A 26,263-nucleotide genomic window follows, 5' to 3' on the forward strand; every position below is an offset into this window, starting at 1 on the left:
GTAGAAACACAATGTGAAAAAGGTTCCGCTAACAAAATGCTTGCATCTATGAGCCGGGCTCCAGACATAAAAACTCTCGAAAAGCCTTTTGCCAACCACACGTCTTTAACTGTGCAATTTCAGTGAAATTACTATGTTTCAACGCTGTTACAGTGAGTCGCCTGGCACAGCCTGAGCTCTCATAAATTCGTTCAAGTACTGCTGCTGTAATTTCAATCCATTCCACCAAACCAATTATGAATTTGCAGCAAATTATTAAGTTCTGATCCAGACTAGCTTCCACTCATATTCTCTTACCTCCAACTGCTGCAGCAGAGACTTGCCCTTTTTGTTGATTTCATTTATAAGAGTAAAAACTGCAATTTTGATCTCATGCTCCACCTTCCTGTGTGTCTCATTAAGTTCTTTTAACCTGGGTTAAGGTAAGCAAAAAGAGGACACAAATGATTTACATAGAAATACCAGCCAGAAGTATATACATCCCCCAACTGTGTCAACAGATAGCACTGGTTATGAAAAAGTCGCACCTGCTTTGCACCTGAGAGACAGAATAATGGACAAAGTTCTTCTTTTCCTGTAATTTGGCCATAGTGGTCTCAATGATGCTTTTATGGTTCTGGAAAGCCTCTTCCAGAAACTGGTACCTGGGAGTTGAAAGATAACATCAGGAAAAAAAATATAACAAATGACACAGTACTCAAAGAACACCAAATCATACACGCACAAAATAAGGGTTCATGGCAGGTTGAATCACCATGAACCATGTTTACTTGTCGTTCTTCTTGGCTTATTGCACCCTTAAAGTGAATTAGCAAGACATGTGCTCAGAGCTCATCAGAAGAAGCCAGAGACGCTGACTGTTTTATATTGTGGATTGTCATTTATGCTTAGAAATATATACTCATACATGCTTAGAGTTATATAATCAATTGCATATTGATAGGATGTCTGATCCTTAGTAGTCTGCAAAGACTGTGTGTGCCTTCCACAGGGTTCTGGCATGCACACACATCCTAAGGTCATGAGAGAGGTCGTACCTTCTCTTACTGATTTATGGTATAGGAGGGACACCTACTCTGTATATGTTTAAGTATAAGAGCCCTTTGTTTAGGTGGACCGCTGGACTCCTGGCACCAGCTTTGGGGAGCATGCTACACATGCTTGGATTTCCCCTTGTGGGGAAAATTAATTTATTAATTAAGTTATTCTATTCCTGTTTTCATGTCCTGTTTTATGACCACTGACATTAAAAGTATCGCTCCTCATTCATTTTCACAGTTGCTTCAAAATAAGTGTGTAGATAAATACCTGGGGGGTTGCTAAGATAGCTGCTGAGTGGGAATGGTTGTTCTAGATAGACTTTGATACCATCAAGTTGCAAACAACTTTCAATTAGAGGGCAGACGATTTATTAGTTTTGTGCAGATAATGGAAAAAAGGGTTGGTGTTCCTAAAGGTGAGTCTCTCTTTGGAATAATTGAAACTGATAAGCATAATTTGATACAAAAACAATATTCTCATTATATTACTACTGAATCCTAACCTGCTAACCTGTAAACAAAACATTTTAAAGCCTCATGGCAGTATGTACATTAAATTTGGTGTGTCAATATGAAAGAGGTGCAAAATGCCCAGACACCAGTGGCTGCCAGCAAAGTAGGCAATCATTCTTAAACCTTAGTGTGCTGGGTTACTGCAGTAGCCCAATGTTAGGATTATTGGGGTAAAAACAAAAACACACTGTGCAATTAGTCACACAAGATAGAGACACTTTACCACATAAGAAAGCTGAAAGACAAGCAGCTGACAGATGAAAAAGGCATGTGCATGCTGAGCTACCTGTGCTCCTTGTGCTCCAGCAGCTGGCAGTCCCTACAGGTTAAAGTGTCACATGTCTCACAGAAAAGCTTCAGTGGCTCCTGCTTGTGGATGGGGCAAAAAACGGGCCTCTGTTCTGAGGTGCTGACAGACTCTGTAAATACACACCAGAAGAAGACATCATGAACACTCAGGAAAATAGTGATACTGGCAAGGAGTGAAAATGACCACAAGGAAAAAAAACAAACAAAACAACACAAGTCAATGGAAGATCAAACAAGACTGCAAAGAAAGAGAAAATAAGAGAGAAGCTATAAGAAAACTAGAGATTGGATCCTCTCTCCAGCCTGAGGGGTTCCATCGAATCCATGAGATCTGCAGCACTATTACCATGGCAACAACCAATCAGCTTTACCACAGACACTGCATGTCAACTACTGTTTGCCTCGTTCAGTCTTTTGTAATGTTAGCCTCACTAAGTAGCAGCCAAAACTTCACTGTAAGAGTCGGAGTCTTACCAGACGCAGCATCAGCATCCTCCTTTGTACGAATTTTGTGGTCCTTTGTGATTTTCACCCTCTGGTGGGCCTCCACACAGGTTTTACACAGCCACTCTCCACACTCCACACAAAACCCTATAGTTCCTGCATTGTCCTCACAACTTGTGCACACCTTGGAAAGACAACACCAATTAGCACCTAAAACAAAGTATCAAAATGTGGTGATATCATACCAACATCATAATCTAGTCTTCTTTTTTTTTTTTTAAACACCATTTTTGGGACAATGTAACATTTTGTGCTACCAAAAAAAAAAAGAAAAAAAAAGTAATAATCCACCATTATAAAACATATTTTGACAAAGCATGAACTATCAAATTCTCGCTCTATGGCGCAAATACACCAAAGATATATTAATACAGAATTATTCTCACAGTAACTCTGTTTTGTAGGTAACTTGTTAAAACTGACAATAGTTTACAATTTATTTTTCTAACACTAACATTAAAAATAAGTGAAGGTTTAATCTTGGAAAAGTGTGAACTATACACAACTCTAAAAGGTGTTGGGGTATTTAATTCTGAAATGTTGTGGGTCATTTTAGTGGGTCACGAGGTGCAGGAGTGTGGTTTTACTTGCAGCAGTAAAAGAAAACCAATGAATTCAAACAATATTCAGCTTCTTCACTGCAACATAAATCTGCATTTTTAAGTTTTAAGTATGATCTGGTAGTCAATTTTGTGTCATCACTGAAAGATACTCATTTGTTTTGACAAATAACTGAAAATTAAAATAATATGATTACAACTAACTAAGTCTTCCACATTAAGATACTGGCAAAATTCCTGTTTGAAGAATCTAAATGACTCTTCAAGACTTGTTTTGGGAGACTGAACTAATGCCATTTTCATATGTTTTTAACGGCACGAGGATGGAAAGCCGGAGTGAAATTAGAACCTGAAAAGGTATAATCCAGATAAAAATTACCTCGTTTTGGTAAGCTGTTTGCACTTCCACAGATCATGTAATGCACCTCAGTTTTGTCACTTGCCAGTTTTAAACAAGAACTAAATAGGATCATTCTGATTCATGTACGGACTTTTAAATATTACCAAACCCAGATTACAAGTACTTTAACTTGAACGCATCTACTTTGAATTATTGTATTTATATCATGACAAGTTGAAAATATTGAGGAGAACAACATGTAGCATGGTGTAATATTGCTAAAAGAAATTTTATGTAAAAAAAAATATTTTTTTTTGGGGGGGGGGGGGGGGGGGGGGGGCTGTGTAGGTGTCCTTTAAATTTTGCATTTAAAGGACATGTATCAGTTTGACAGTCTTGTAACACTGTTTAAGAGTTCTAGTTTTCTTTCTTGACAACCTTTTGATTTTGACTTTGGTTTATTTTTTCCATTGTAATCCAGTCTGAATCAGGGATTATGGTAATCCTTGATATTCTGGATCACAATAATCATTATCCTGTTCAAACTAGAGATTTGATATGGATTAAAAAAAAATTAGCTGGGTCACCTGATCCTATCTGATTACATGATCCTGTTGTTCCTTTGAACTAGATTTCAGGATTTGATCCTGTCTGATTGGATTAATACTACCAGATTACTTTTGAAAAACTGGACCCTGGTAGGGGAAATTTAAAATCCAGCTGATATTTACAACTTCCCTAACATCTAAAGATAAAGCTTCTGAAAGGAGCCTTGGTGTTTTTACTTGGCTTTTATCATGTCACAGGTCACAGTGTGGAGTTTGCATGTTCTCCCTGTGCCTGCTTGGCTTTCCTCGAATTTCTTGCCACCGTCCAAAAACACGTGTGTTAAGTTAACTGGAGATTCTGAAATGGTTGCAAGTGTGAATGTGAGCATGGATGATTGAATGATCTCTCTCTATTAGTGATGTGATAGACTGATAACCTCTCTAGGGTAAATCCCGCCTCACACCCAGTGCCAGCTGGGACAAGTTCAAGCTCCCCCACTTACAACCCCAAATTGGATAAGTGCTAAAGCAGATGAACATTCACAAAGGATTTAAAATAAAAGCATACTAGAAGGTACCATCGCAGCCCACAGTTCTTCAGGAACAGGTTTACTGTCTCACAAAAACTGGTTTGAAAAACAAAAACAAAAACAAAAAAGAAAAAAAAAAAAAAAAAATCACCAAAGTGGGTAACAGACGGTTGAACATTAACTAGAACCAGAAGAACAGGTGTCAATTAGGGCTGTGCAATATGACCAAAATCTCATATCCCCATATAAACATTTCTTATCCCGATAATGATATATATCATAAAGATTTCACATTTTCTGTAAATTCAGTGAATCTTCGGCATCTTGACTTGTGTTTTCAGCTGGGTGTCATGTTCCTGGAGTTGAGTGTTTTGACCGATGCATGAAACTATATATTTTTAGACGTAAGTTCTAACTGCCGCCATTTTCTTTGTGAGAATTTATTACACGGCGTGTTGCGGGGAAAAGCTTGTTCTAACATTTGAGTCTAAGGTTTATTTTTTTACCACCTGATAGCTCTTTTTTGCTTCTCATTCGTAAACTCTCTCCATGCTCTTTCAACTGATACTTTCGTAGGTGGTTGAAGAAGTTTGCCGTGTTTGAGTCTGTGGTGGGGACCGGTTTGTGGCATCATTTGCATAGTACAGTTTTCTGGTCCGTGTCAGACTTTTCATTACCAAACCATGTCCATGCTACAGAGGTAGCCCCTCATTTGGAAATAAGGTTCTCGATTTGTTTTGACTGGTCCTTCTGTTTGGAGCTACCCGGTTCTTCCTCATCATTACTGGCCATGCTGGTATTCTCATGGTGACTATAAGTGCCATTTATAGTTACTTCATGTTTTTATTTGAGGTAATTTGTCCTGAAATTTGATGTTTGAGAATATTGTATTTTGTCATCATTTCAGTTTATTTGGAAAAATCTCAACAGGATTATGAGCTTTATTGTGAAAACAGACGCATAAAACAGTCACGTATCTGTCCATAGTGTGGTTATTTTAAATATAAGAGAAAGAGAGAACTTTGATAAATTAATATAGCCACTACATTGACCATCAAAATGATGAAAAAATATTGCTGTAAACAGTGAATTTTGCGACACCACAAAATAAACAATAGCGTATAATATGAAACAATAGAAGTTTAATATTGTCATATCGAACAGCCCTAGTGTCAATGTATACAACTTGAATGAACCTTAACTATCCTTCTAGTCACAAGAATTTTTTAAAGCCATGCCATTTACTGCACAACAGCAATCAGATGAACTCATCTGATTTTGGTAAATGACAGCAACCTGAAGTGGATATGCTAGCCTGGAGATTTAAAGTTGCAACTCTTAAACAGTGCACGTCTTGATCTGTGTGACTGTTGCTTGGCAGCCACCTCAGGACTGTTTACAGCTACTTATGTGACATTTCCAACTATTTATTGATAAACATCAATGAGCAACTGTGTTTAGAAACTGCAGCTTAGAAAAAGATCGAACATTTTCATACACGAAAAACTGAATATGTGCATCCAGTATAGTGCGTGAAGGAGGACTGTACTTGGGACAGTGAGGGGCATGACGTGCGACTGTGACAACATGGGTAATAGGTCGGATAGGAGGGACCTGCAAAAGGAAGAAATCTGTAACTAGTTGGCCCAAATTATTGCTGCAGTGGCAAATGGCTGCCTATGGATAACTTTTGAATCACGATTCATAGGCAATGGGACAGTGGAACCTGTGGTGGATGTGAAAATGGTTGAACGATACTGAGTTATTTCTGTTATTTTGTTTATCCAAATGCAGACAACAGGAATGAGTTGGTGTAACAAAGGCAACTCTGCATAATCAGATGAAAGTTTTTAACTAGTTGTTGAATATGTATTCTTACTCAGACGAACTTGTGGCACAGAATGAGCAAAATATAACATGTTGAATATGGGTCTGAGATACAACCCATTAATGAGTAATGTGTAATGAGTCTATATTATCCATGTTTACCAACTCACTTGAGTTAGTGTTACTGTATGTGCGTGATGTAATTTTCAGTTTTTATATGTTCACAACAAAAAGGACTGGATCCTTTTTGAGATTATTTTAAAGAAATTAAAAATTTCAACCTCAGTTGAGATCTTGCCAAACAGCAGACAAAAGTCTTCGAGCACTGGTCCAAATACAAACCAACCAACCATGTCTACATACCTGTGCAGCTTTTTCATCTGATGTGCTGGTGGCCTCTGTAGTATCTTTGACAAAGTAGTTGTCAATAATATCACTTTGCTTGTAGTCCTGGTGGCAAACCGAACACCGCATGACATTAACTAAAGACAGAAGAGAGAAAACAAGGAGAGACTGGGGTCAAAGAAAGTCAAACGTTCAAACACTGGACTGCAGATCAGGTCTTAAGCAAAACAAGTGATACTGGCTGATATTTAGGGAAAAAAAATGGAAACAAGCCAAAGCAGCAGTCACCATCAAGGACAGGCCCATATCCAATTTATGACCTGGCTTATTAAGCTAAGAAAAGTCCTGTTTCAAATAAAAGGGAATAATAACCGTCCTTCAGCAGACTGTCTTATAATTTCTTTTAGGTGAATTCCTGTTGTTATTATGAATTCTTGGCACACTGGAACATCCATGCCTATTCATGGAAGCTAATTGATTTAGTGCTTGTCTGCAGAAGATTCAATCTCATCATTCTTGGCATTTTATTAGCATATTAAATCACATGGCCAGAAAACAACGACTGTTCCACTTAATCATTTTATCTGGTTTTGTTAATGGAATTACTGCTATAATCAGATGCCAACAAATAATTAGTTCAGCACTTTCCCACACAATTTCTAAATCTAATATTAGTCACAAAATGAAACTTAAAATTAATTTGTGTAACAGAATACCCCTCCTCTACCTCATAAACCTATAAATCCCCCCACCCTCCCTCAAGCCAGCTGAGGTATAACCAGTGTAAACCGGTTTGAGCTGGTCTACACTGACTTGAACAGCATATGGCCGGTTTGTGTGAGCTCCAGCTGCATGAGTTGTTGTGTGATTGGTTGTGAGAACAGATGGACTAGAACTGTGTTGAGAAACCCACACAACCATACACAAAAGTACACACACAAAAACAAATGCACCACACTGATGTCACTTTGAACTGGACCTCAGCTCCACAACTCTATATATGCATAAACAAGTAGAAGCTTATTTTAAACTGGACAGGGCTCTCTGTCAAAAAAAAAAAAGAAAAGAAAAAGAAAAAGAAAATGCGAGGGGAAAATAAAGCTACAGCATGCTAAAACACACACAGGTTGATTCAACTAATTAAATTAATTATCCAAATCCAAAATTATCCTGCAGAAGTAACTTGCATTAGTAGACAACAACAGGTTAACCACAAGTGATCCAGGCAAAACAGATCCATACCAAGAAGATTAAGTCTGGGTATGAAGCAAAGCTGAGCTTAAAAGTCCACATCTAACTTTGTACATCAGATAAAGCATTACTCAGTAACACCGTCAGCTACTTTTGGATATTTCAGTAATTACATCTGCAAGAACCACTACAGCACAGTTCACAACTGTACTGCAGCCCTGACCCTCTGTCAGACTGCAGGTGCTAGCATGTTTTGGCAATGGTGCCATGCAGAGAGCATCGTCTACATGTGCACTGTCAGCAGGGGGCAGTGTTAAAAAAAATATTTTGGAACAACTTTTAATGTTGGCTCTAGGGCTGGGCCATATTATACCGTTCACGGTAATACCGGTATAATGTTAGGCAACGATAGGAAAATGAAATATCGCGATAGAATATGAGTAAAACGCGCATGCGCAGTGCCTTTGTTTTCATACGCACATGGCCGATTGTTGAGTGAAACAGATGAACCAGAATTGGTTTGTAAAAATGGTGCAACTTCAGTGATGTGGAACTGGTTTGGTGTTTGTCCGTCAGATACACACAAAGCACATTTTTTTGCAGAACATGCAAGCGGCCGTCGGACTAAGATGCCCTTAAATCTGGGAGTAATCTGGGTCCTAAACTCCGTATGCTTCAGGTCAAACAACACTGCAGCATCACTTAGAGTTAAAAACTGTCTAAATTCTTTCATCTTTAATAAAACGATCAGCATTGCTGCTTTACCAGGTGTAACTATAAAGTTTAACTTCCAGGCATCCATGAAAACAAAAGTTATTACATTTAACGGAGTTAGAAGCTAGCAGGAAGCTAGCGGAAGTTAGCTCGCTAGTTTCGCTAGTTACCTAAGCATGATATAGCATGTTCTGACGGAGAGATTTCTGAAAAAAATCAAACGTACAGCTCTGCTATCACTTCCAACATAAATGAAGACAGGAAACTAAACAGCAGTGACGTTTGTAGGGTTACTGAAGTTGGGCTAGCTGGTATATAATGATGTGCTACGTGATCGCTAGCGACACAGCTATGTTAGCATAACATAAACAGTGAAGCTGGAGGACGAACACTAACACTTTTCCACTTATAAAAGTTAACGTGAAGGTTCTTCATGGTTAGAAACAAATGCAATCGCATGGCAGGATACTGTAAACGGACCAAACTTCAGTCAGGAGAACAACTGAGATAATCCATCCACAATACGAGGTTAGTCATTAATATACTGCAACAACATGGGAATAGAGCAGCTGCCAGAGAATTCAACATTAATGAATCAATGGTACAGAAGTGGAGGAAGCAAGAAGAATGAGTTTAATAAAGTTTGATTTATCTGACTGCTTTGTTTCGCTTAATGTGCCTTATAATCCTGTGCACCTTATGGTCCGAAAAATGCGTACTGCACACTGCAGTTTAATGTTGCAAAGCACCTCTTTTTAACTTCAGTGGATATTATACATGGTTATGCTCAGGATATGTCAGCCCATTTCTACTGGAAATGCCTTTTGGTTAAACTTTCAGCAAGGAATTTGCATTTGCACTGTTACATTTTTATAAAGCTTTAATGTACATAAAAACCAGCTTCTTGTTTAAGTGAAAATAAATGGAAGGTTGTCTTTTTGCGCTAGTAATGTTGTGGAGTTGTATTTTGTCTCGCATCAATTATATCGTCGGTTATATCGTTATCGCAAATTTTCAAATATATATCGTGATAAATATTTTTGGCCATATCGCCCTGCTCTAGTTGGCTCGTCTTGTGGTTTTGCTCAGAAGAGCAACAGAGAAGTCATAATGCACCAAGAACTTCTTTGCAGTGAAATGAAACCGAGCAAGAAAAAACACAGTCCACTGTAACCACTTTCTGATATGTGACTTTTGGCATTTTGGACCTCTTTAATATGAACTTTGCCATCATCGTTTTTCCTGGTTGTTTATTTTGTGTTATTTATTTTGAAGACTGCACTCAAGCACATTTGCATTGGCTGCATCCATCACTCTGGAGAGCCAAACACCTACAGACACAAATATAGTTCAGGTCAATTTACCCAACAAGGGTCTGAAATGCAAATGTCTGAAATTATTGGGTCTCATTACTGGGTTTGCCAGCTAACTAGTACATAGTCTGTATTGATATGAGACAACACTCCAGCACAGCCACCATCCTGTGTCCTGCCTCTTTAAAGCTGTATCCAGGCAGCTCACTCACCTAAACCGAGTATTTCCAGTAATGTGTGACCACATTTGAAACAGACCAGACTTTCTTGCTTTGTGCTGGATATGAGAGAGGAAAACTGTGGATACTATCCCAATCTGATTCTCCCAAACTTGTCTTATGTTCATGTGTGAAAAAAATTCATAATAAATTACAACAGCTATTACAGCCAACATTATAAATAAGAAGTATAAAGGTTCAGACACAAGAATGAATGAATGAATTCATCAGCATACTTATCTATTAACTTTCCCCACATTGGTGAATGTGACTTCGGAAATAAAATAAGAAGAAGACATGCCAAACCAATTACTCTTTTCTTTTACCCATTGCTTTGAATGAAACCAACCTCACCATTAAGCAAACTGGTGTTGACACTTATTACTATTGTTATTATAATAACAAATTCATAATAGATTTTGAAACTTTATGTTTAGGTTAACTGTATCAGACTGGAAGCATCTGTTTTCTTCCTGTATGCGTAATTTACTACAGCTACAGTTAAACTTGTAAAAACAAGGTGATCTGTTTTAAGCAAGTTTTGTCATTTAACAATATCTTGTACCACCGATTCTGAACTTTTAAAATCTCTACCCCTGCATATATTGTAACCTCTACATACAAGAGTGTTTGGACAGCATAACTACCCCTAAAAAGCAATGCCTAAATTAAAACTTTGATGTTTTATGACGTTTTTATAACAACACGCTTTTATTACAATACACTGATGTCAGCCTGCTAAATGTAAAAATAGTCATATTCATGAATCAGGCCCTATGGGTAACCCTGCGCACAAAAAGAGCAGATCTTAACAAATCACTGTGATAACAATAGACAACTGATTCATACAGATTCTGCATGACCTTTCATATGAGATAGTTTACTGATTACTTAATATGGTTTCTTGAAATTTTCTTTCAAGTTCAACTTTGACCTTCTGCGCAGACAATTAAGGTCAAATCCTTAGCTAACCTAGATACTCATGTCCCCCAAGGCTTAGTATATTCTTGTGAAGTTTGAAGGCGATCCATCAAGAACACTGGGTAAGAAATTTAACCAATTTTCACATTTGGTGTGATCTTGACCCAATTTAAATTAGCTCACGCTCTTATTGGCATCTACCATCAGACAAAATTTGAAAGTGAGTGGAAAAAAGAGGAAAACTGTATTCTTGACGGACTCACAGATGAACACTAAAAAAATAAAAATAAAACTAAAACTAAAAATCAATAAAAATAAATAAATAAAAAAAACCACTACAACAACAAAAAACCCTCTTCAGCTTTGATCTCTTTAAAAAACTGTTTTGATGCAATGTAATAACCTCAAAGTTTATAAAATATTTGGTTGTAGTAGTAAGAATTTTCCCTGTAACCACAGAGCAGAGAGTTTATTATCCATCACTGAACCTGGCTCAGTGCTGTAACTGGGGCTGAGGGGACATTTGTAATGTTTTATATATTAATATCACATGAATCAATGATTAAAATCTGGTTACTAAGAAACTTTTTACAGGATGCACCTCTTAAAGTGACAGTCGTCACTCTGAGACGTGCCTATACTGCACCACTGAACATGCACTTAAATCTCTCAATAGTTCCTCCTGTTCCGGACAGCAGAAAGACAGCAGAAGGAGCTAAAATAGGACCTCCCCCTAACAAAAAGGGTTCTAAGAACTGTAACCATTCCTAGTTCCTCCAATGCACAGACACAGAAATTTATGTGTGTGTGTGTGTGTGTGTGTGTGTGTGGGGGGGGGGGGGGGGGGGGGCACTTCCTCCACATGCTATAAAACCTTTTCTTAACACAAGGTCTAAAAGGCACCATATGTTAACAAGGGGAAGCAACCCTGCTTTGTTTTCCTAAACACCAGCCCAGGTATGACTGAGTGTGGCAGCTAGAGTCACAAAAGGAACATTCAAGACTGAAAATATAGAAGTCCCACTGAACAACAGTATATTCCCTGATGAGTGAGAGGCCATGTGATACAGAAGGCAATATTAGGGTCACTCCTAAAAACAGAACTTAGACAATGTGATATTAAAAATGACTCAAGAAAAAAAAAAAAAAAAAGAGCTTGGTGACAGGTATTGTAAGAGATAAAACTGTGCTCACATAGCTAAAGATAAATGAAGAATTATATGAGTATAACTTGTAAGGTCTTTTGGATGAAGCAAGAAATACAACACTTGTCTAGCGTAGACTGACAGGAAAGTGATTGGTTTAGTTATACACTCTATGGACAAAGGTATTGGACAACACTGTCGCCATAGGTTTGAATTTAGGTGTTTCAATCCCATTACCATGTATGTGTAAACTCATGGACCTAGCCAAGCAGTCTGGCTTTACAAGCATTTGTAAAAGAATGGGTCATTAAAAACATCACAGTGAGTTAAAGTGTGGTACTGTGTAGGGCTGCCACGATTAGTCGACTAGTCACGATTACGTCGACTATCAAAATCGTGACGACTGATTTAATAGTCGACGCGTCATTTGAAGCTTTGTAAGATCACAAAAGACGCAGGAATGAGTAGTAGGATTTAAGAGTGTAATAACGGACTGAAACAGAAGAGGGCAACACTGCATGTACAAGGATGCCAGCTGCCGTTAAACCCTGAAGAAGAAGAAGAAGAAGAAGAAGCAGCTGTGTCCAAGAATTCATAGCGCAGCCCAGCTCAGTTTCAAACGACGGCGGCAGCTAGTTAGTTTTAAAATTACTCTTATTATTCTTTCTGGGTCACAAAATAAACGTTGAACATATTTCCAGGCGAGAATGTAACTGTATAAACCTCAAATATCTGCTCAGTTTATCAAGACACCACATATTTTCAAAAACGCGCCGACGTTTTCGGAGACGTCAGTTACCCACTAGCTCGATAGCGAGCCGGGGGCTAGGCTCACTAGAGCCCGTGAGAACACCGGACTCCCGGCAAATCGTTTTCAAACCCACCGCCTCTTTCGCTACTGAGGTTAAACATACATAAGTCACTTAGATAACTTAAACATGTTATTGTTTGGCTTTTTTTTGTATTTTATTTGTTCCTGAGTAAATCGGTTTGGCTGAGATTAAAGTTATAGTTTTTACACAGCTGAATAAACGTCAAGCAGACAACTGATTATCAGAAGTGTGAGATGTTCGAGAATATACTCCAGTGTCCTGTTATATTTTAGATAACAAGGAGTTTATTAAACTTCATCGAAACAATCTGTAAATTTCATTAAAATTTAATAAACTATCATCTTGTCTTTATTTTTAGTTAAGACATACCTTAAACACATAAAGCTGTAAGCTAATGATAGTTATATAAGAGCAGATGCATGCTGGTGCAATATGCTGTACGTTTTACGTCCAATGGATGCATGATCTGATTAGTCGACTAATCGCAAAAATAATCGGTGACTAGTAGACTATCAAAATAATCGTTTGTGGCAGCCCTAGTACTGTGTGTTGATACTACCACTGCAACAGGTCAGTTTGTGACATTTCTTCCCTCCTAGACATTCCACAATCAGCTGTAAATGATATTATTGCAGAGTGGCAGGTTTTAGGAACCATGTTAACTTAACCAAAAAGAGAAAGGGGAAGACTGTAAAGTTACAGAGCAGGGTCATACAGTGCTGTGGTGCAAAGAAATCGCTACTCCTAAAGATTTGAACTGGCAGACTTTTAAACCTTGTCAGGCATTAACATCAGTACAAAAACTCTGCACTGGAGCTTCACAGCAAGGGCTTCCATGGCTGAGCAGCACTGGAGCTTCACAGCAAGGGCTTCCATGGCTGAGCAGCACTGGAGCTTCACAGCAAGGGATTCCATGGCTGAGCAGCACTGTGGGTGGCTCAATAGTTTTTTTCCACACAGTGTATTTTGTTGCACAGTAAACTTCGGTAATTAGAGTAACTCATGGATGACCTTCAAATTCATATAAAAATCAGTCCAATCCAATAGGGTACCAGATAATCCATCCAACAAAATGTCATACAATGACAGAAAAGTCACACAGTTGTTAAATTCTTGACAGCCTGTGTATAGTTTGCTGTAGTAGCATGTTTACAGCTGTATACCAGCATATGGTGAGTTGTTAAAGTGTTAGTCTGGGAAGACCAGCCAACCCAGAGCCCTTGACAAGCTATAACATTTTTGCACCAAGGAAACTGTGTCTGAAGATTATTTCACTGCCATCCTCACATGCTGATTCGTGATTTTGGATAAAACCCAGCAGATGAAAAGCGAGTCTTGTCCATCAAGGTATCATTAGCCAGAGTCTACCAACACAAAGCCTGGTCTGCTTTCCTGTTTTCACTAAGCAGACATGGCACAGCTGCAGTTTTGATCAAAAGTCTAACTCTGCTCTCAGGATAAAGCTTTTGGTACACCAGCTGAAACGATCAGCCCAGGGGTGCTCTTGCTAAGCATCTGACAATCAGGCTTACCAAAAATCTATCAGAACCCAGGAGCCTACATTAGTCAGACTTTAGGATGTGTCCACTCTTACAGCTACAAAGGTAGCAAATATGGTGACAAGAAACACCTTCACTGCATCATTATGTTGCACCGCATTTACAGGACCTTATCTTGGAATTATGATTTTTACATCACATACTAAGTGAGCTAATCAGGGAAGATAAGGGAAAATAGCATTATCAAGAGAGCTAAATACATGAAAAGATAAATTCCACTTTATAGCAGTCCCTGCAGTTGCATTTCAATGACAACTTAGCACTCACATGTCTATTAAGTGCTGTACACACGACAAACATTTGGGTTTCTAGAAATCAGAATACACGCGTATAAACATTTTCAACTCACTCTCTGCAGATGAATGCTTCTTTGTTACAAGTTGTAACCGAAGCCTCGATTATACTCGGATGCGGACACAGACACGGACATATGAAGACACCACGGTAGAGTAGTCATTCCTGTTATGCTTCTTATGCACAGAGTATGCAGTGGTGCATGAGAAGCAGCAGCCCACAGTATTGTGATCAGCATCCATCCTATGTTTTAGCTGCTGTCTACTGATAAGTATAGAAAGGAGCCTGCTGAAAGGAAGCGAGACCCCTGCATAGCCGCCGCCTTCTTGTAATTCAAGCGGTTTTAATTCGTGTTGCTTACTGCTGTTTCCCATGTTTGTTACGGCGGACATTATTAATTCGTGGCACTTAGGATTCTCACCACGGACAGACTGACTACCTACCCAACAACAAGCTCGTCGTTTTGAAAGGTCAAGAGTCAAAATAAGCAAACAGGTGCCACATGGTCCACTTCAATCGCGATCGTTTACCCTTCCAGGTGCTGAATCCCAAACTTCCGATGAACAGCGTTAACTGAGAACAGATGAGCGACCCAAAAAGCGGCGAGGCCTGCTTACTTGGGGATAAACTCACCTATGTGCGTGTCCGTTTGTCCGTGTGGTCCAGGAACCTGTACGCTTATCTGTCTGTCTGGTTGCGGGATACATTTCAGGCAAAAGGAATGCAGACAAGGAAGAAGTTTTGGTTCACAGTCTCGGCTCTGAAGACTTTGTTTACACACTGCGCACGTATCCAGTAAATTAATAGGAGTGGATACCGGCGTGGCCGCAGAAGCCGCGGGAGGGGGGGACATTTTAGCGGCGAGTCCACCGACAGGAGCATCCCCGACAGCTTCAGCCGCAGTCGGCTCTGCATTAGTGCTACTGGTCCCAGCCGGGCTAGCGCTACCGTTGGTTTCTCCTCCCGCACCAGCAGCCCCGCTGCTGCCGCTGCTACTGCTGCTGCTAACGTCTCCACCTTCACTGCTGGGTGTAGGAGCCTCGTTTGCGTTCTCACGGGGCTCGCCTTCTTCGTCCCCCTTTGTATTTGTTTCTATGACTATTACTGCATTATCGGTTTTCGTCTCTGGCGGCTCAGTATCTTGAAGTGAAGGCACGGAGTCCGACTTAGCAGACGTTTCCATATCCTCTTCGCCTTTGTTATCCGCCATCTTCCTTCCTCTTAGAACCGCTGCACATCCTGCGTAACTTCTCGAATCAGGAGTACGTGTGGACGTCATGACGTCGACGCCCCTTTGATTTTCTGCACACGTGATGCAATCTGGGATCTGTGCATGGGCTGAAACACTTTCCGAAAGAACTAAAAAGGCGTTAGTAGAGAAATACTATAAAGTAAATTAACAAACAAATGTAACAAATGTAAGTTTGTTGACAGCCGATATATATATATATATATATATATATATATATATATATATATATATATATATATATATATATATATATATATATAAAATTCAATTCAATCTTTATTGGCAGACTACATGTCCATAAAAACAAGACAAGAAACACACACACACAACTCCCCCCCCCCCCCCCCCCCCCCACACACACACACACAACACAAGGTATACCATTAAATATATGTATATAAATAAGTATATAAAGCATTTGTAAAAATATAAAACCATAATATACATAAAACACAATTACTTAAAATAAATCAATAAATACACAAACACTTTAACCAGTGCTTTCTGAGACTGGATGAGTAACGGGAACCACTCACTGTCGGATCTGTAAGTGCTAAAATTATACTGTTACTCGAACCATCCAGTCGTTCTCTAAAACTGAACATTAACTTTCTTAAAAGTGCTTTAAAAGTCCAGACACCCACAGCTACAAACATCTGACTGGCACTACCACTTCTAGGTATCCTGCAAAGGATTCTCATCGCATCATTATATGCAACATGCAGCTTCTGCATGCTACATTGTTTGTACAAAGTTAAAATGAATTAATGAATATTGACTAATTAAACCTTCGTTATTTTTCCACCAGAAATGGACGACATAATTAGAAGAAGTGTTCTGAATGACGAAAAAAAAAGAACTGGAAAAGACACACAACTTTGTGTGCATGTGTCACAATGCCAGGAGGACCCATTCAGTGTTGTGTTAGAAAAATTGAACTCATTAACCCTTCATGGACATTATAAATGTTTAAATGTTGCCTCAGGTAAAGACAGGAAAAGAGACTATTACAAATTCAACTGCATCAGAGCTGGGAAAAAAAGTCGAAACAGCTACAGAGCAGTGGGCTGTAAGGCCTATGTTTCATTTAAAGTACTCAAATGTTGGAAAGACCACACAGTCATCGTGCAGCGTACATATGATAAGCATGATGGGCATGATCCTTCGGACCCAAAAGACGCACATTTCAACAATATTTCCAGTGATTTGAGGAGGAAGATTGAGGAACTGCTTTCCCTTGGAACTAAGCCAGCCATCATACTAACCGAATGTCATAAATGGGCCAAAGAACATGGACACAGAGATCTTCACAACAGAGAGCATTTTGTCACACCACGTGACATTGACAGTGTTAGAACCTGCATGATGAGGAAGAAGCACTTTAACTGTGGAGACAGTCAAAGTGTACATACCTTACTTAATGGAAAACATCAAGAACATGTTCTCTTCTATCAACCATACACATCTGACCAAGAACTAATGATTGTTTTGCAGACACCTGTAATGAAATCAAACATGGAGAACTATGCAAAACAGTTAGTATTTGTTGACACCACGCACTGCGTTAACCAGTATTCATTTCCCTTATTCACACTTGTTGTAAGAGATGATCATGGGCATGGAGTCCCTGTGGCCTATGCTATTGTCAGCAACGAAAGTCAGAAAACCCTGGAAACTGTTCTTGGAATAGTTTGTGAGCATTTCCCAACTTCCCCGAGGTAAATAATACATTGACAGCTATTGATTTTGAAATAATTCCTTTTCAAAAAAGTTATAACATGCCAGAATCTAATGCTATAGCTGCAGCATGGGCTGCAAAAAACTTTCCTTTCCAGTTGTTAAAGTTATTCCTATAGGCTGTATGCAGTATTTTATATATCTACTTGTGAGTTGAAATGTTTAATTTGGCATTGAAGTGGTGCTTTGAGATAGCAAAAACATTTTCATACTGTTTAATCTCATTTAGTGTTTTCTTTTTTTCTGTAGAGCATTTATGGTTGACAAAGACTTTGCGGAAATAAATGCTTTGCAGAAGGTTTTTCCAGAGTCAGCTATCCTTCTATGCTGGTACCATGTCTTGCAGGTAAACCACATTGTTTTCTTTTCACGTTGTCTAAGATGCACCTGAAACACATTTTTACAACAGGGTCCTGTTGTCATGATTTGCCTCATTGTGATATTCACCTACTCAGGTTAATGAATATAAAGGGATAAAATGTTGAGTGACTATGTCCATCCATTTAAGACCACAGTGCACTCATCTTCTGGTGGCTGCTTCCCAAAGCTCTTTTTGACATTTAAAAATATGTTTGCCTGGTTGATTTCTGTAATGCACAGGTCCTCTTGTCCAGTGAGTGACAAAGTTATTTTTGGACGTCAGCTTTCTTTTATGCTTTTTGTACAGCTGCTCCTCTGTCTCTCTCTCCAGATTAACTTTTTTTTCTCTTACATTCACAGGCTGTTAATCGATGGCTTTCAAAATCAGAGTCCGGGGTCCATGGGCTTTCTAACACCCAAAAGAGAAATGAAATCATTTCTTTCTTTTGTAAGCTGAAAGCTTGCACATCTGTAAGTGTAATTTGTCTATTTCACATTTTGATTTCTTGATTACACTAAGAGCATAATAACTTTCAGTTGCTAAAAAAAGTTACAGAGAGATACAAAATAGATTTTTGAAACAATTTCTAAAACTGGCTTCTTATCTTGCTTATCAAAACAAGTACTTAAGCTGTGCAGAACATCATTGTGTCACCCACTGTGCAGTAGAACTTGTGAGTGGGATTCTTTCACAGACAGATGCTGAAACCAAATATGCTTATAGGTTTAGTGTTCCTTCTTAGCCATTGTATGGGAAGAAATAATTGCTTCTTAATACAAAAACACGACATATTATTAATAACTTAAAATTCTTAATGTTATTCAATAAAAGGAAAAGGGCTTCAATACATAATATTAAAGATTTCAATAGGTCTGTTAAATGGATTGAAATATATTCTGTTGCATCCAATTCTCTTAGGAGGACGACTTTAAAGCCACATCAGCAGAGTTCTGCCAGACATTTAAGCAATACCCTTTGGTGTGCCAGTATTTTCAGAAGCACTGGGAAGGCATTGGCCACATGTGGTGTGACTACGGCCGTCGCTTCAGTCACGCTCGTTCTGAAACAAACAATGTGATTGAAAGGTATGATTTATTATTTTGACCTCATTCAATTGTATTGCTGAAAAAAAGATATTATGCTTTAATCCAAGAGGCTAAACTGAGTAGGTTCGTCATGTCATTGCCAGAACAGGTTTTAGGCAAATCCTTTAAATTCTAGCAGCGTTTTTTATGTTATCACAACAAAAAACAGAGTAGGTGGATTTGCCTAAATCAGCTAAACCGGCACAGAGCATTCCTTTATAAAAGACGTGTGCAATAGGTATTCCAATTTTTAAAAAAATAATACAGTCTTGATTAAAACTTTAAATTCCTTCAATTACAGTTACTAATCATTTCAAATAACTGTTTTTCAGATTTTTCCACCGCCTGAAATACCAGTTTTTATCTGGCTACAAGAATAGGCGTCTGGATGATCTGATTGAAGTGCTCCTAGGGAAGGCCGACGACTACTTCTCAGTCATAAAAACCCTGCAAGATGTGGGCCGCATGAAAAACAGGTTTGCTGACACCTTGTCTCAAGTTTCAGACTCTGCTTCAAGACTGATGGAAAGTGGTTGGGCTCTTAAAATTACAGTCAAGAACAGCCATGGAGTTAATGCATATCAAGTCCCATCTGAGTCAAGAGAAGACATGGTGTATGACGTCTGCCCTGTTGAGTCCTACTGCAACTGTACATATGGCTTACGAGGACTTCTTTGCAAGCATCTAGTGTTACTTGCAAAATTAGCAGAGGCTGACAATGACATCTATCCAAACATGGAAACAGACATTTCTACCTTGGCAAGAATTGCAGTGAAAGAAAGGCATTACTTTGTACACTGTGAGGACTTGAAAGTGATAAAAATGCCAAGTTTGTTTGGAAATCTGTGTTTTTTTGCATCGGCTGAAACACTTCAGTGCACTTGTTGTACGTTCTCTCACTATAACACATGTGCTTGCCTGAAGGTGGCTTGTAGCCATTTTAAAAAAAATGAAAAACTCTCTGAAAAGTCCTCTATCAACTTTGAATGACACTCCTGTAGTTGAAAGCACAGACAAAAAATGCACAGAAGATGCAGTTGGAAAACTAAATGCTGTTTTAGACACAGTTAAACAGTGGGCATTCATTCCAGAGGGTATTACTCCAATGATAGATGAACTGCATACAAATGTCTTAAAAACAAAACAAGTAGGCAAAAGTATATGCCAGTACGAAATAAAGACGACAGAGAATGCACGCAAAATTAGGCCATTGTATTCTAGCAAGAAACGTTCGGCCAGCATCGACATTCCAACAGTCTGTGAAAATGAATGTGAACAGTCGATAACCACTGAAAGAGAGACATCCTCTGGAGAAAATGAAAACCTTTTGGAATACAAAACAAAAAAGAGAAGAGTTAAAGCTAAGTATATGCATAAGTAGACTTTTGTGTGACATTTCAAAGGGACTGCATCCATTACTTCTGTTTATTGAAACCTAAAGCTGAATAGCTGTCTTAACTTTCTGCCAAGGAACAGTTGAAAAGAAATTGTTTGGTCTCTCAAGCAGTTGTTATTTATGTGTGTTATTCATTACTTTGGCTTGGTTGCTGTTTTTGATACAAATTCATCTGTGCCCATTGTAATATTTTCATATGTTACTATTTTTATATTGCTATGCATTATAAATAAAGGATTACTTATTACTATTAAAGGTCTGCATTTGTAATTGTTGGTATTATTTATAAAATATGCGCTCTTAAGTTTTTTGCTCCATAAAACGATACCTGTCACTTTTTGGACATAGAGTATCAGCTGTTGAGAATCCTGGCTCATACAAAATAGAAGTAAAAGGTTTCAACAACCAGCCTTTTTATGATTAAATACAAAGTGTAATAACAGAGTTATTGGGGTGTGATTTTGTTAATAGTTAGTCTTAAGTATAAGTTTAATAGTAATGAGTAAGAAAATATAGCCAGAATAATGGAATGAGACTAACACCTGACCTCACACTGAGATTTGGTATGAAGTGGCATGTTTGTGCTAATGCTGACATTGGGGCTCAGAGTTCCTCTGTGTGTATATATTTGTGAACGTTAACTTGGCTAATGTCCAAGGGTTTGACTGCTTTCCTGTTGGATTGTATCACAAAGAACAGGGATAAGAGCACCAGTGGCCGTGCACACCCTCATCTCTCTCCTTCACCCGATCATTAGTGTTGGAAACCGGCATTAGCTCAGAGTAGATTAGACTTCAGTATAGTGCAAGTGATTTGATTTTATGATTATTTGATTCAGTTTTTTCTGTGTTCAAGCTCAATTACTTTAATAAAATGTTGAATTCAAACAAATAAATAAACAAATAAACTGTGGACATTACCCTTTTAAACCTTTCTGAAACAAGACAGGTAAAAACCAGTGTATAAAAGTTTACATAGGTATAAATAGCTCTAACACTTTACTCCAGCCTGGCGTCCACACATGTGGACATCACATTTTGGGTTATTTAGACCAAAATACTAAATCTTGATCAACAAGTGCCTGATATACAGTTATGAGGACATTATACTGCAACTGTTCTATCGAAATTTCAAATTAATGTCCTCATGTGGCTCTCATTTTTCTCAGAAACAAAAATTAGGTAAAAAAAACAAAACCTGGTAATTCTTTCTTTTTACATTCATTGGGTTCCAATCGGCCCAAATATCAAAGAGAAATTAAAAATGCATGCCATGGAAGATTTCGGGTCTTAGGGGGTTAAAATGACCAGACCCCTCCGGCCTGTTTTCCAGGCCACTAAATTAAACCCAGTCAATTACCAATTGAACAGAATAAAAACCTACGAGGTCCACTAATAGTCCAAAAGTCCAAATCTTTAATAGAAAAGACAGGCAGAACTCAAACAAACAATAATCCAAACGAGGAGCATATATACACACTGGAAAGTAAATAATTATAAGTTATTAAATCAGACTAATTAAATACAGTAAAACTAATAAGGGAAGACGAACACACGGGAAATAAAAATAACAGTGTAAACATACCAAAACTCAAAATAAAACAGGAAAGCTACTACAAACCGAGTGTGACACAATTACATTCATATTGAAACATATGTGATAATTTTCTTTCTTTGTAGCATTTTTAAGATATGTGTTAGAACAGTCATTATGCTGTTTGGATTAGGAACCAATCATTTTTGCCAAGTAGTTAACACAAACTTAGAACAACAATGAACAATTTTCAAGATTCTGATTTACAAAACAAACAAAAGTCACAAAAGGTTTCATTATTTAAGAAACAAGATCAAGTTTTTCACACAGGAATGAAATGACAGAATCCAGTGCAGCGGGGCCAAAGGTGTGTGTCAGCAAACTGAAGGTTGAGGAATCAGTCAGCTCATGTTTAAGATTGTGTTGGATTTTGAGAAGAGTCTGTCTGTTATTAGAAAGTAAGATTAACAATGTTACACCAATAACCCAAATACGGGGAAATGACAAATAATACCAAAAAAGATACAACTTTCATATTGTTTTACTAACTTACTTTGTCATATCAGCACTTGAATGGTCGATGCCTTTACAGACCATGTCTGTTGTGACATCGCAGGCCAATCTTCCGGCAAACCCGAGGGCTAGCTCCCCAGCCTCCTCTTCACTCAGAACACTAAACACTGTTACTTTAGTTTTGGCCTTCTTAGGCCTGTCAAGAATCATTGCGGGCAGTTTGGCTTTACGGCCCTAAAAAAGAAAAAGTGCAAACACCAAAAGAGCAGAGAGAGACACACACACGCGCACAAAGTTAAATGCTTTTGTTTACATGGTGTAATTGTGTATATGTTGCAGCAAATGCACAATTTCCAGCCACATTGTCACTTCATTGATACGAGTAACCCGGATTTATTTCAGGTGACATCAAAATCACGAAATGTATACCTACCCCAATCAAACCTCTGAAAACATGAACTGACATGTTCTCTGCATTGATTCTGCGCTTGATCTCGTCTTCTGTTATTGTGTAGGTTTTCTTTTTTGAGCTTGGTACAGATAAGCGACCATGCACTCTGTAAACTGTACTAGTTCCTTCTGAATCAGTTTGGAATTCTGTATCTGCATCGATCCTGTCAACATCATCAGCAGCAGCATTATCTGTACTCAGACTTGTGCCGTATACTTCTGTTTCTTTTTCTTTGTCTTCAGTCTGTGTACCTTCATCTCTGACTGTCAGTCTTCCTATCTCACTGTTACTTGTCGATTTGCTGCAGATGTTCTCTCCCTTAGGAACTTTTCCTTTGTCATTCGCTGCCTGATGCTTTCCCTGATGACATTCTTCACTGGCTACTTCTATTGCTCCTCCTGTATAGCCACCCACTATGCTGCACAACTCCTTTCCCTCTGCTGTGCTGCACTGTGCTGTTACATAAAGAAGAATGATATAAACAGCACTATATCAATTTAATTGTGAAGAGAAATCCCCACAATACGACACAGTTATGTCTAAAATAGTTTTGTGTAAAAACTGGATCTTGAAACGTCCACTTTAATTACACAGTCCTGGTGTGCAAAGGCAAAATTACGAAAAAAAAATTCACTTTAAACATTTTTGGACGTTGTTTAGTTATATTGTGACTTACTCTCACAGAAGATACAGATGCCACAAACAGACTTTGAACAACGCATGTGCTTGTATGCACCACATTTCTGGCACTGCACCTGTGAATTAAAAAAAAAAAAGAAGAAGAAATAAACAAACAAAAAACAAATGAACAAAGTCCATTATATAAACAATCTATATGGCTAAGGACATGTCATAGTGTACCCGGTCTTTGGCTGCAATCACACACCAGCACTGACTGCACTTCCTAGTTCGATCTGCAAAATATAATTTGTTTAAGTACAAGTTACATTTTCCAATGTTAGAGAAAAAGAAGGCAGCTAATTTTATCTTTACCTATTGAGGAAAATAAGTAGTGGCAAAGTCGGGACCTGAGCTTTGTGATTTCAGTGTTGTACTCCTCCACTTGTGTTTTACCGTCAATGAGAGATTGGGCAAACTAATAATTGACGAAGAAAAAAAAAAAAAAAGAACAAAAAGAATTAGATTAACAAAGAAATGTTTGTTTGTTTTTAACCCCCCCGAGAAAAAAACAACAACAGAGCAACCAAAGCAAAGCATTACTGCTGAAATGGTTCAATCTACAAAAAAAATTGAGATTTTACCATCCTGCCTCTAAGGCTTTAAAAACTGAATAGGCAAAAATGTAAACATTACTTATATAGGTTAAAGCTATAGTTTTCAGTACCATTATGACATGCACTCCACATGAGTTCCCATCCTGTTGATGTGGGTGGCTCACATGTGACAAGGTCCACTCCCCAGCGCAGCCTCTTGCTGAAGCAAATGAGCTGAGAGATCGCAGTTATTACAAATAAAAAGCATATAGAGAAATCAATAACCACGTTCGGTAATGATTTCAATTAAATTAAATATGTTATGTTAAATATGTTAATTAATTACCTCCAGTTTTTCAACACCGCACTTTTTCTGACCTCCGACTCGCCAAATGAATTCATATAGACTATGGTCCTCTTGGGTATGTCACAAAACTGTTTTGTAAAAAGATGGATATGGTAGGCTTGGGCCTTGAGAATTCCTAATGAGGGACACTGAAAAGTATCATGCACTAGAGAGAGTGCAAAATCTGTGCAACTTACAAACAAGGTCCAGTGGCTGCCGTTTTCCAGACAGGCTCCAATCAATTTCTCATACATCTGAAAGATGTTTTTCTGGAAATAAAAATAATGTGACAAGTATGTTTTTCTGTCAAGAATGACACTGCAAAACTGCAAAAGCTTTTCAGGTGAGACTTGTAATTAATTCTGCAGATACACAAACATATAGAAAGTGTCATTTTTGGTTTACATTAATTAATTTCTATAGTGTGTACAAAACAAATCAAGACCACAGACTCAACACGCACCACTCAATTTTTGGTGTTCTTTATCAGTTGGCCAAGACAGAAATGTTTTAATCTGTGTGCATTGCTTTTGAACAAGTCTTTACACAGAAAAGGTTTCAGAAAGGTATTTTTCAGGTTCTTCTGACAAGGCTTCAATTTTGGAAAATGCTGTTTGTTTATAGTGGCAACTTATAAACCCTTTGTGATAAGAACATAGTTACCACAGTCCAAGTCATACCTTCAAAAAGTATGCACTTTGTGCTCTTGTGGACCCATCCAAAATTTTTCCAGTGATTTGGCTTGGTATTGGATAAATGTGAGGGAAATTCTATAAAAATAACATAAATACACCTATGTTTTCAAATACATTACAAAAAACGTAAACATGCTATGTCATTATGATCAAACAAGCTTTTCAACATACCTCACACTGCAAATAGATTAGGCCATCTATTACCTTATAAAACAAATAAATAAATACATATAAATAAAAACAGAACTAAGGAACACGATTCATTAAGTAAATTGTACAATAAAGTGTATTTAAAGCAGAATTTAACATTAGTTGTATGACAACATAAAAGGATTTTTATGTCAAGAGGTACCTCATCTGAAATGTTAGTCTGGTCAAACAGGGATTTCAAACTTGAAATACCAATAGAGTTTGGTCCAGCTACTCCCACAAGGTAATCTGTGAGAAAGCATATGCTGTAGTTAACAGATATCGTTTTCTTTTTGCATGCTGCAACCATCATCCATTTCAGTCTTCTAGGAGCTTTGTCTGGTTGTAGTTCTTTTTTCTCCTCCTCTCCCCTCATCTATTAATTAAATTGTTTTCTGACCTTCCTAACTGTTTCCGACCTGTCTTCCCAATGTGATGTTTAAGCAATATATGTATGGTCAGAAGGGGGTGAAATTTTCATTGCAGTTGTACGTGTAACATTGCATGTGATAATAAAAGGCTTGATTGGTTGATTATTCAACATCAGTTGACATTTACCTGACATTGTGAAGGAGTCACAGTTTCTGTAAGGGTGTAAGAACATAACATGTGGATTTGTTACACTTCTTTTTCACAAGTTAATAACAATCAATAATTTTCATTCCATTATTTACAAGCTATCACACGATGTCCCTGGGACAACATTTACACGATGTCCCAGGGACAACATTTACACGATGTCCCAGGGACAACATCTACACGATGTCCCAGGGACAACATTTACACG

At 38.1% G+C, this 26,263-nt stretch overlaps 3 protein-coding genes across 7 annotated transcripts in view; 1 reads left to right on the forward strand and 2 right to left on the reverse strand.

The window, feature by feature from the left end:
- Positions 1 to 15,998, reverse strand: part of trim33 (tripartite motif containing 33) — a 33,123-nt gene extending 17,125 nt beyond the window's left edge. For 2 of the 3 annotated variants that reach the window (XM_082518027.1, XM_082518026.1), the window contains exons 1-6: positions 15,338 to 15,998; positions 6,535 to 6,653; positions 2,337 to 2,490; positions 1,840 to 1,972; positions 528 to 644; positions 298 to 412 (exon numbers count right to left, since the gene is read on the reverse strand). In XM_082518027.1, coding sequence (XP_082374153.1) covers positions 298 to 412; positions 528 to 644; positions 1,840 to 1,972; positions 2,337 to 2,490; positions 6,535 to 6,653; positions 15,338 to 15,983 — 1,284 coding nt within the window. In that variant the 5' untranslated portion in view covers positions 15,984 to 15,998. The remainder of the gene's footprint in view (positions 1 to 297; positions 413 to 527; positions 645 to 1,839; positions 1,973 to 2,336; positions 2,491 to 6,534; positions 6,654 to 15,337) is intronic. The other variant, XM_082518028.1, reaches the window with a different exon arrangement.
- Positions 15,999 to 16,719: 721 nt separating this feature from the next.
- Positions 16,720 to 20,915, forward strand: LOC309696388 (uncharacterized protein). Of its 2 annotated transcripts, XM_082517588.1 has the most exons (5): positions 16,720 to 17,674; positions 17,943 to 18,039; positions 18,414 to 18,524; positions 18,973 to 19,139; positions 19,472 to 20,915. In XM_082517588.1, the coding sequence occupies exons 1-5, from the start codon at positions 16,767 to 16,769 to the stop codon at positions 20,127 to 20,129; spliced, it is 1,941 nt and encodes a 646-aa protein (XP_082373714.1). In that variant the 5' UTR covers positions 16,720 to 16,766; the 3' UTR covers positions 20,130 to 20,915. The 2 variants fall into 2 exon arrangements, with proteins under 2 accessions (XP_082373714.1, XP_082373715.1); XM_082517589.1 differs by lacking the exon at positions 16,720 to 17,674 and having other exon boundaries at positions 17,681 to 18,039.
- Positions 20,916 to 21,927: 1,012 nt separating this feature from the next.
- On the reverse strand, positions 21,928 to 26,162 carry LOC309696689 (uncharacterized protein). Of its 2 annotated transcripts, XM_082518029.1 has the most exons (13): positions 26,035 to 26,154; positions 25,640 to 25,725; positions 25,459 to 25,491; positions 25,273 to 25,362; positions 24,790 to 24,861; positions 24,593 to 24,681; positions 24,378 to 24,480; positions 24,026 to 24,128; positions 23,894 to 23,946; positions 23,709 to 23,787; positions 23,015 to 23,487; positions 22,622 to 22,815; positions 21,928 to 22,513 (listed from the first exon to the last, which is right to left on the reverse strand). In XM_082518029.1, exons 1-13 carry the CDS (start codon positions 26,078 to 26,080, stop codon positions 22,369 to 22,371), a joined length of 1,566 nt encoding a protein of 521 aa, XP_082374155.1. In that variant the 5' UTR covers positions 26,081 to 26,154; the 3' UTR covers positions 21,928 to 22,368. The 2 variants fall into 2 exon arrangements, with proteins under 2 accessions (XP_082374155.1, XP_082374156.1); XM_082518030.1 differs by lacking the exon at positions 21,928 to 22,513 and having other exon boundaries at positions 22,728 to 22,815; positions 23,284 to 23,487; positions 26,035 to 26,162.
- Positions 26,163 to 26,263: the final 101 nt, after the last annotated feature.

This window comes from Aulonocara stuartgranti, assembly GCF_965226115.1.
Source record: "Aulonocara stuartgranti genome assembly, chromosome: 20".
NCBI lineage: Eukaryota > Metazoa > Chordata > Actinopteri > Cichliformes > Cichlidae > Aulonocara > Aulonocara stuartgranti.

What these genes read in the sequence shown, in the direction of transcription:
- LOC309696388 (XM_082517588.1), top strand. Translation starts at nt 16,767, where the DNA reads ATGGACGACATAATTAGAAGAAGTGTTCTGAATGACGAAAAAAAAAGA. An exon ending in AGCTGAAAGCTTGCACATCT is followed by an intron (nt 18,525 to 18,972) that starts GTAAGTGTAATT and finishes CAATTCTCTTAG; the next exon opens with GAGGACGACTTTAAAGCCAC. An exon ending in ACAAACAATGTGATTGAAAG is followed by an intron (nt 19,140 to 19,471) that starts GTATGATTTATT and finishes ACTGTTTTTCAG; the next exon opens with ATTTTTCCACCGCCTGAAAT.
- LOC309696689 (XM_082518029.1), bottom strand. Translation starts at nt 26,080, where the DNA reads ATGTTCTTACACCCTTACAGAAACTGTGACTCCTTCACAATGTCAG. An exon ending in GCGGTGTTGAAAAACTGGAG is followed by an intron (nt 24,481 to 24,592) that starts GTAATTAATTAA and finishes GCGATCTCTCAG; the next exon opens with CTCATTTGCTTCAGCAAGAG. An exon ending in TGATTGCAGCCAAAGACCGG is followed by an intron (nt 23,788 to 23,893) that starts GTACACTATGAC and finishes TTTAATTCACAG; the next exon opens with GTGCAGTGCCAGAAATGTGG.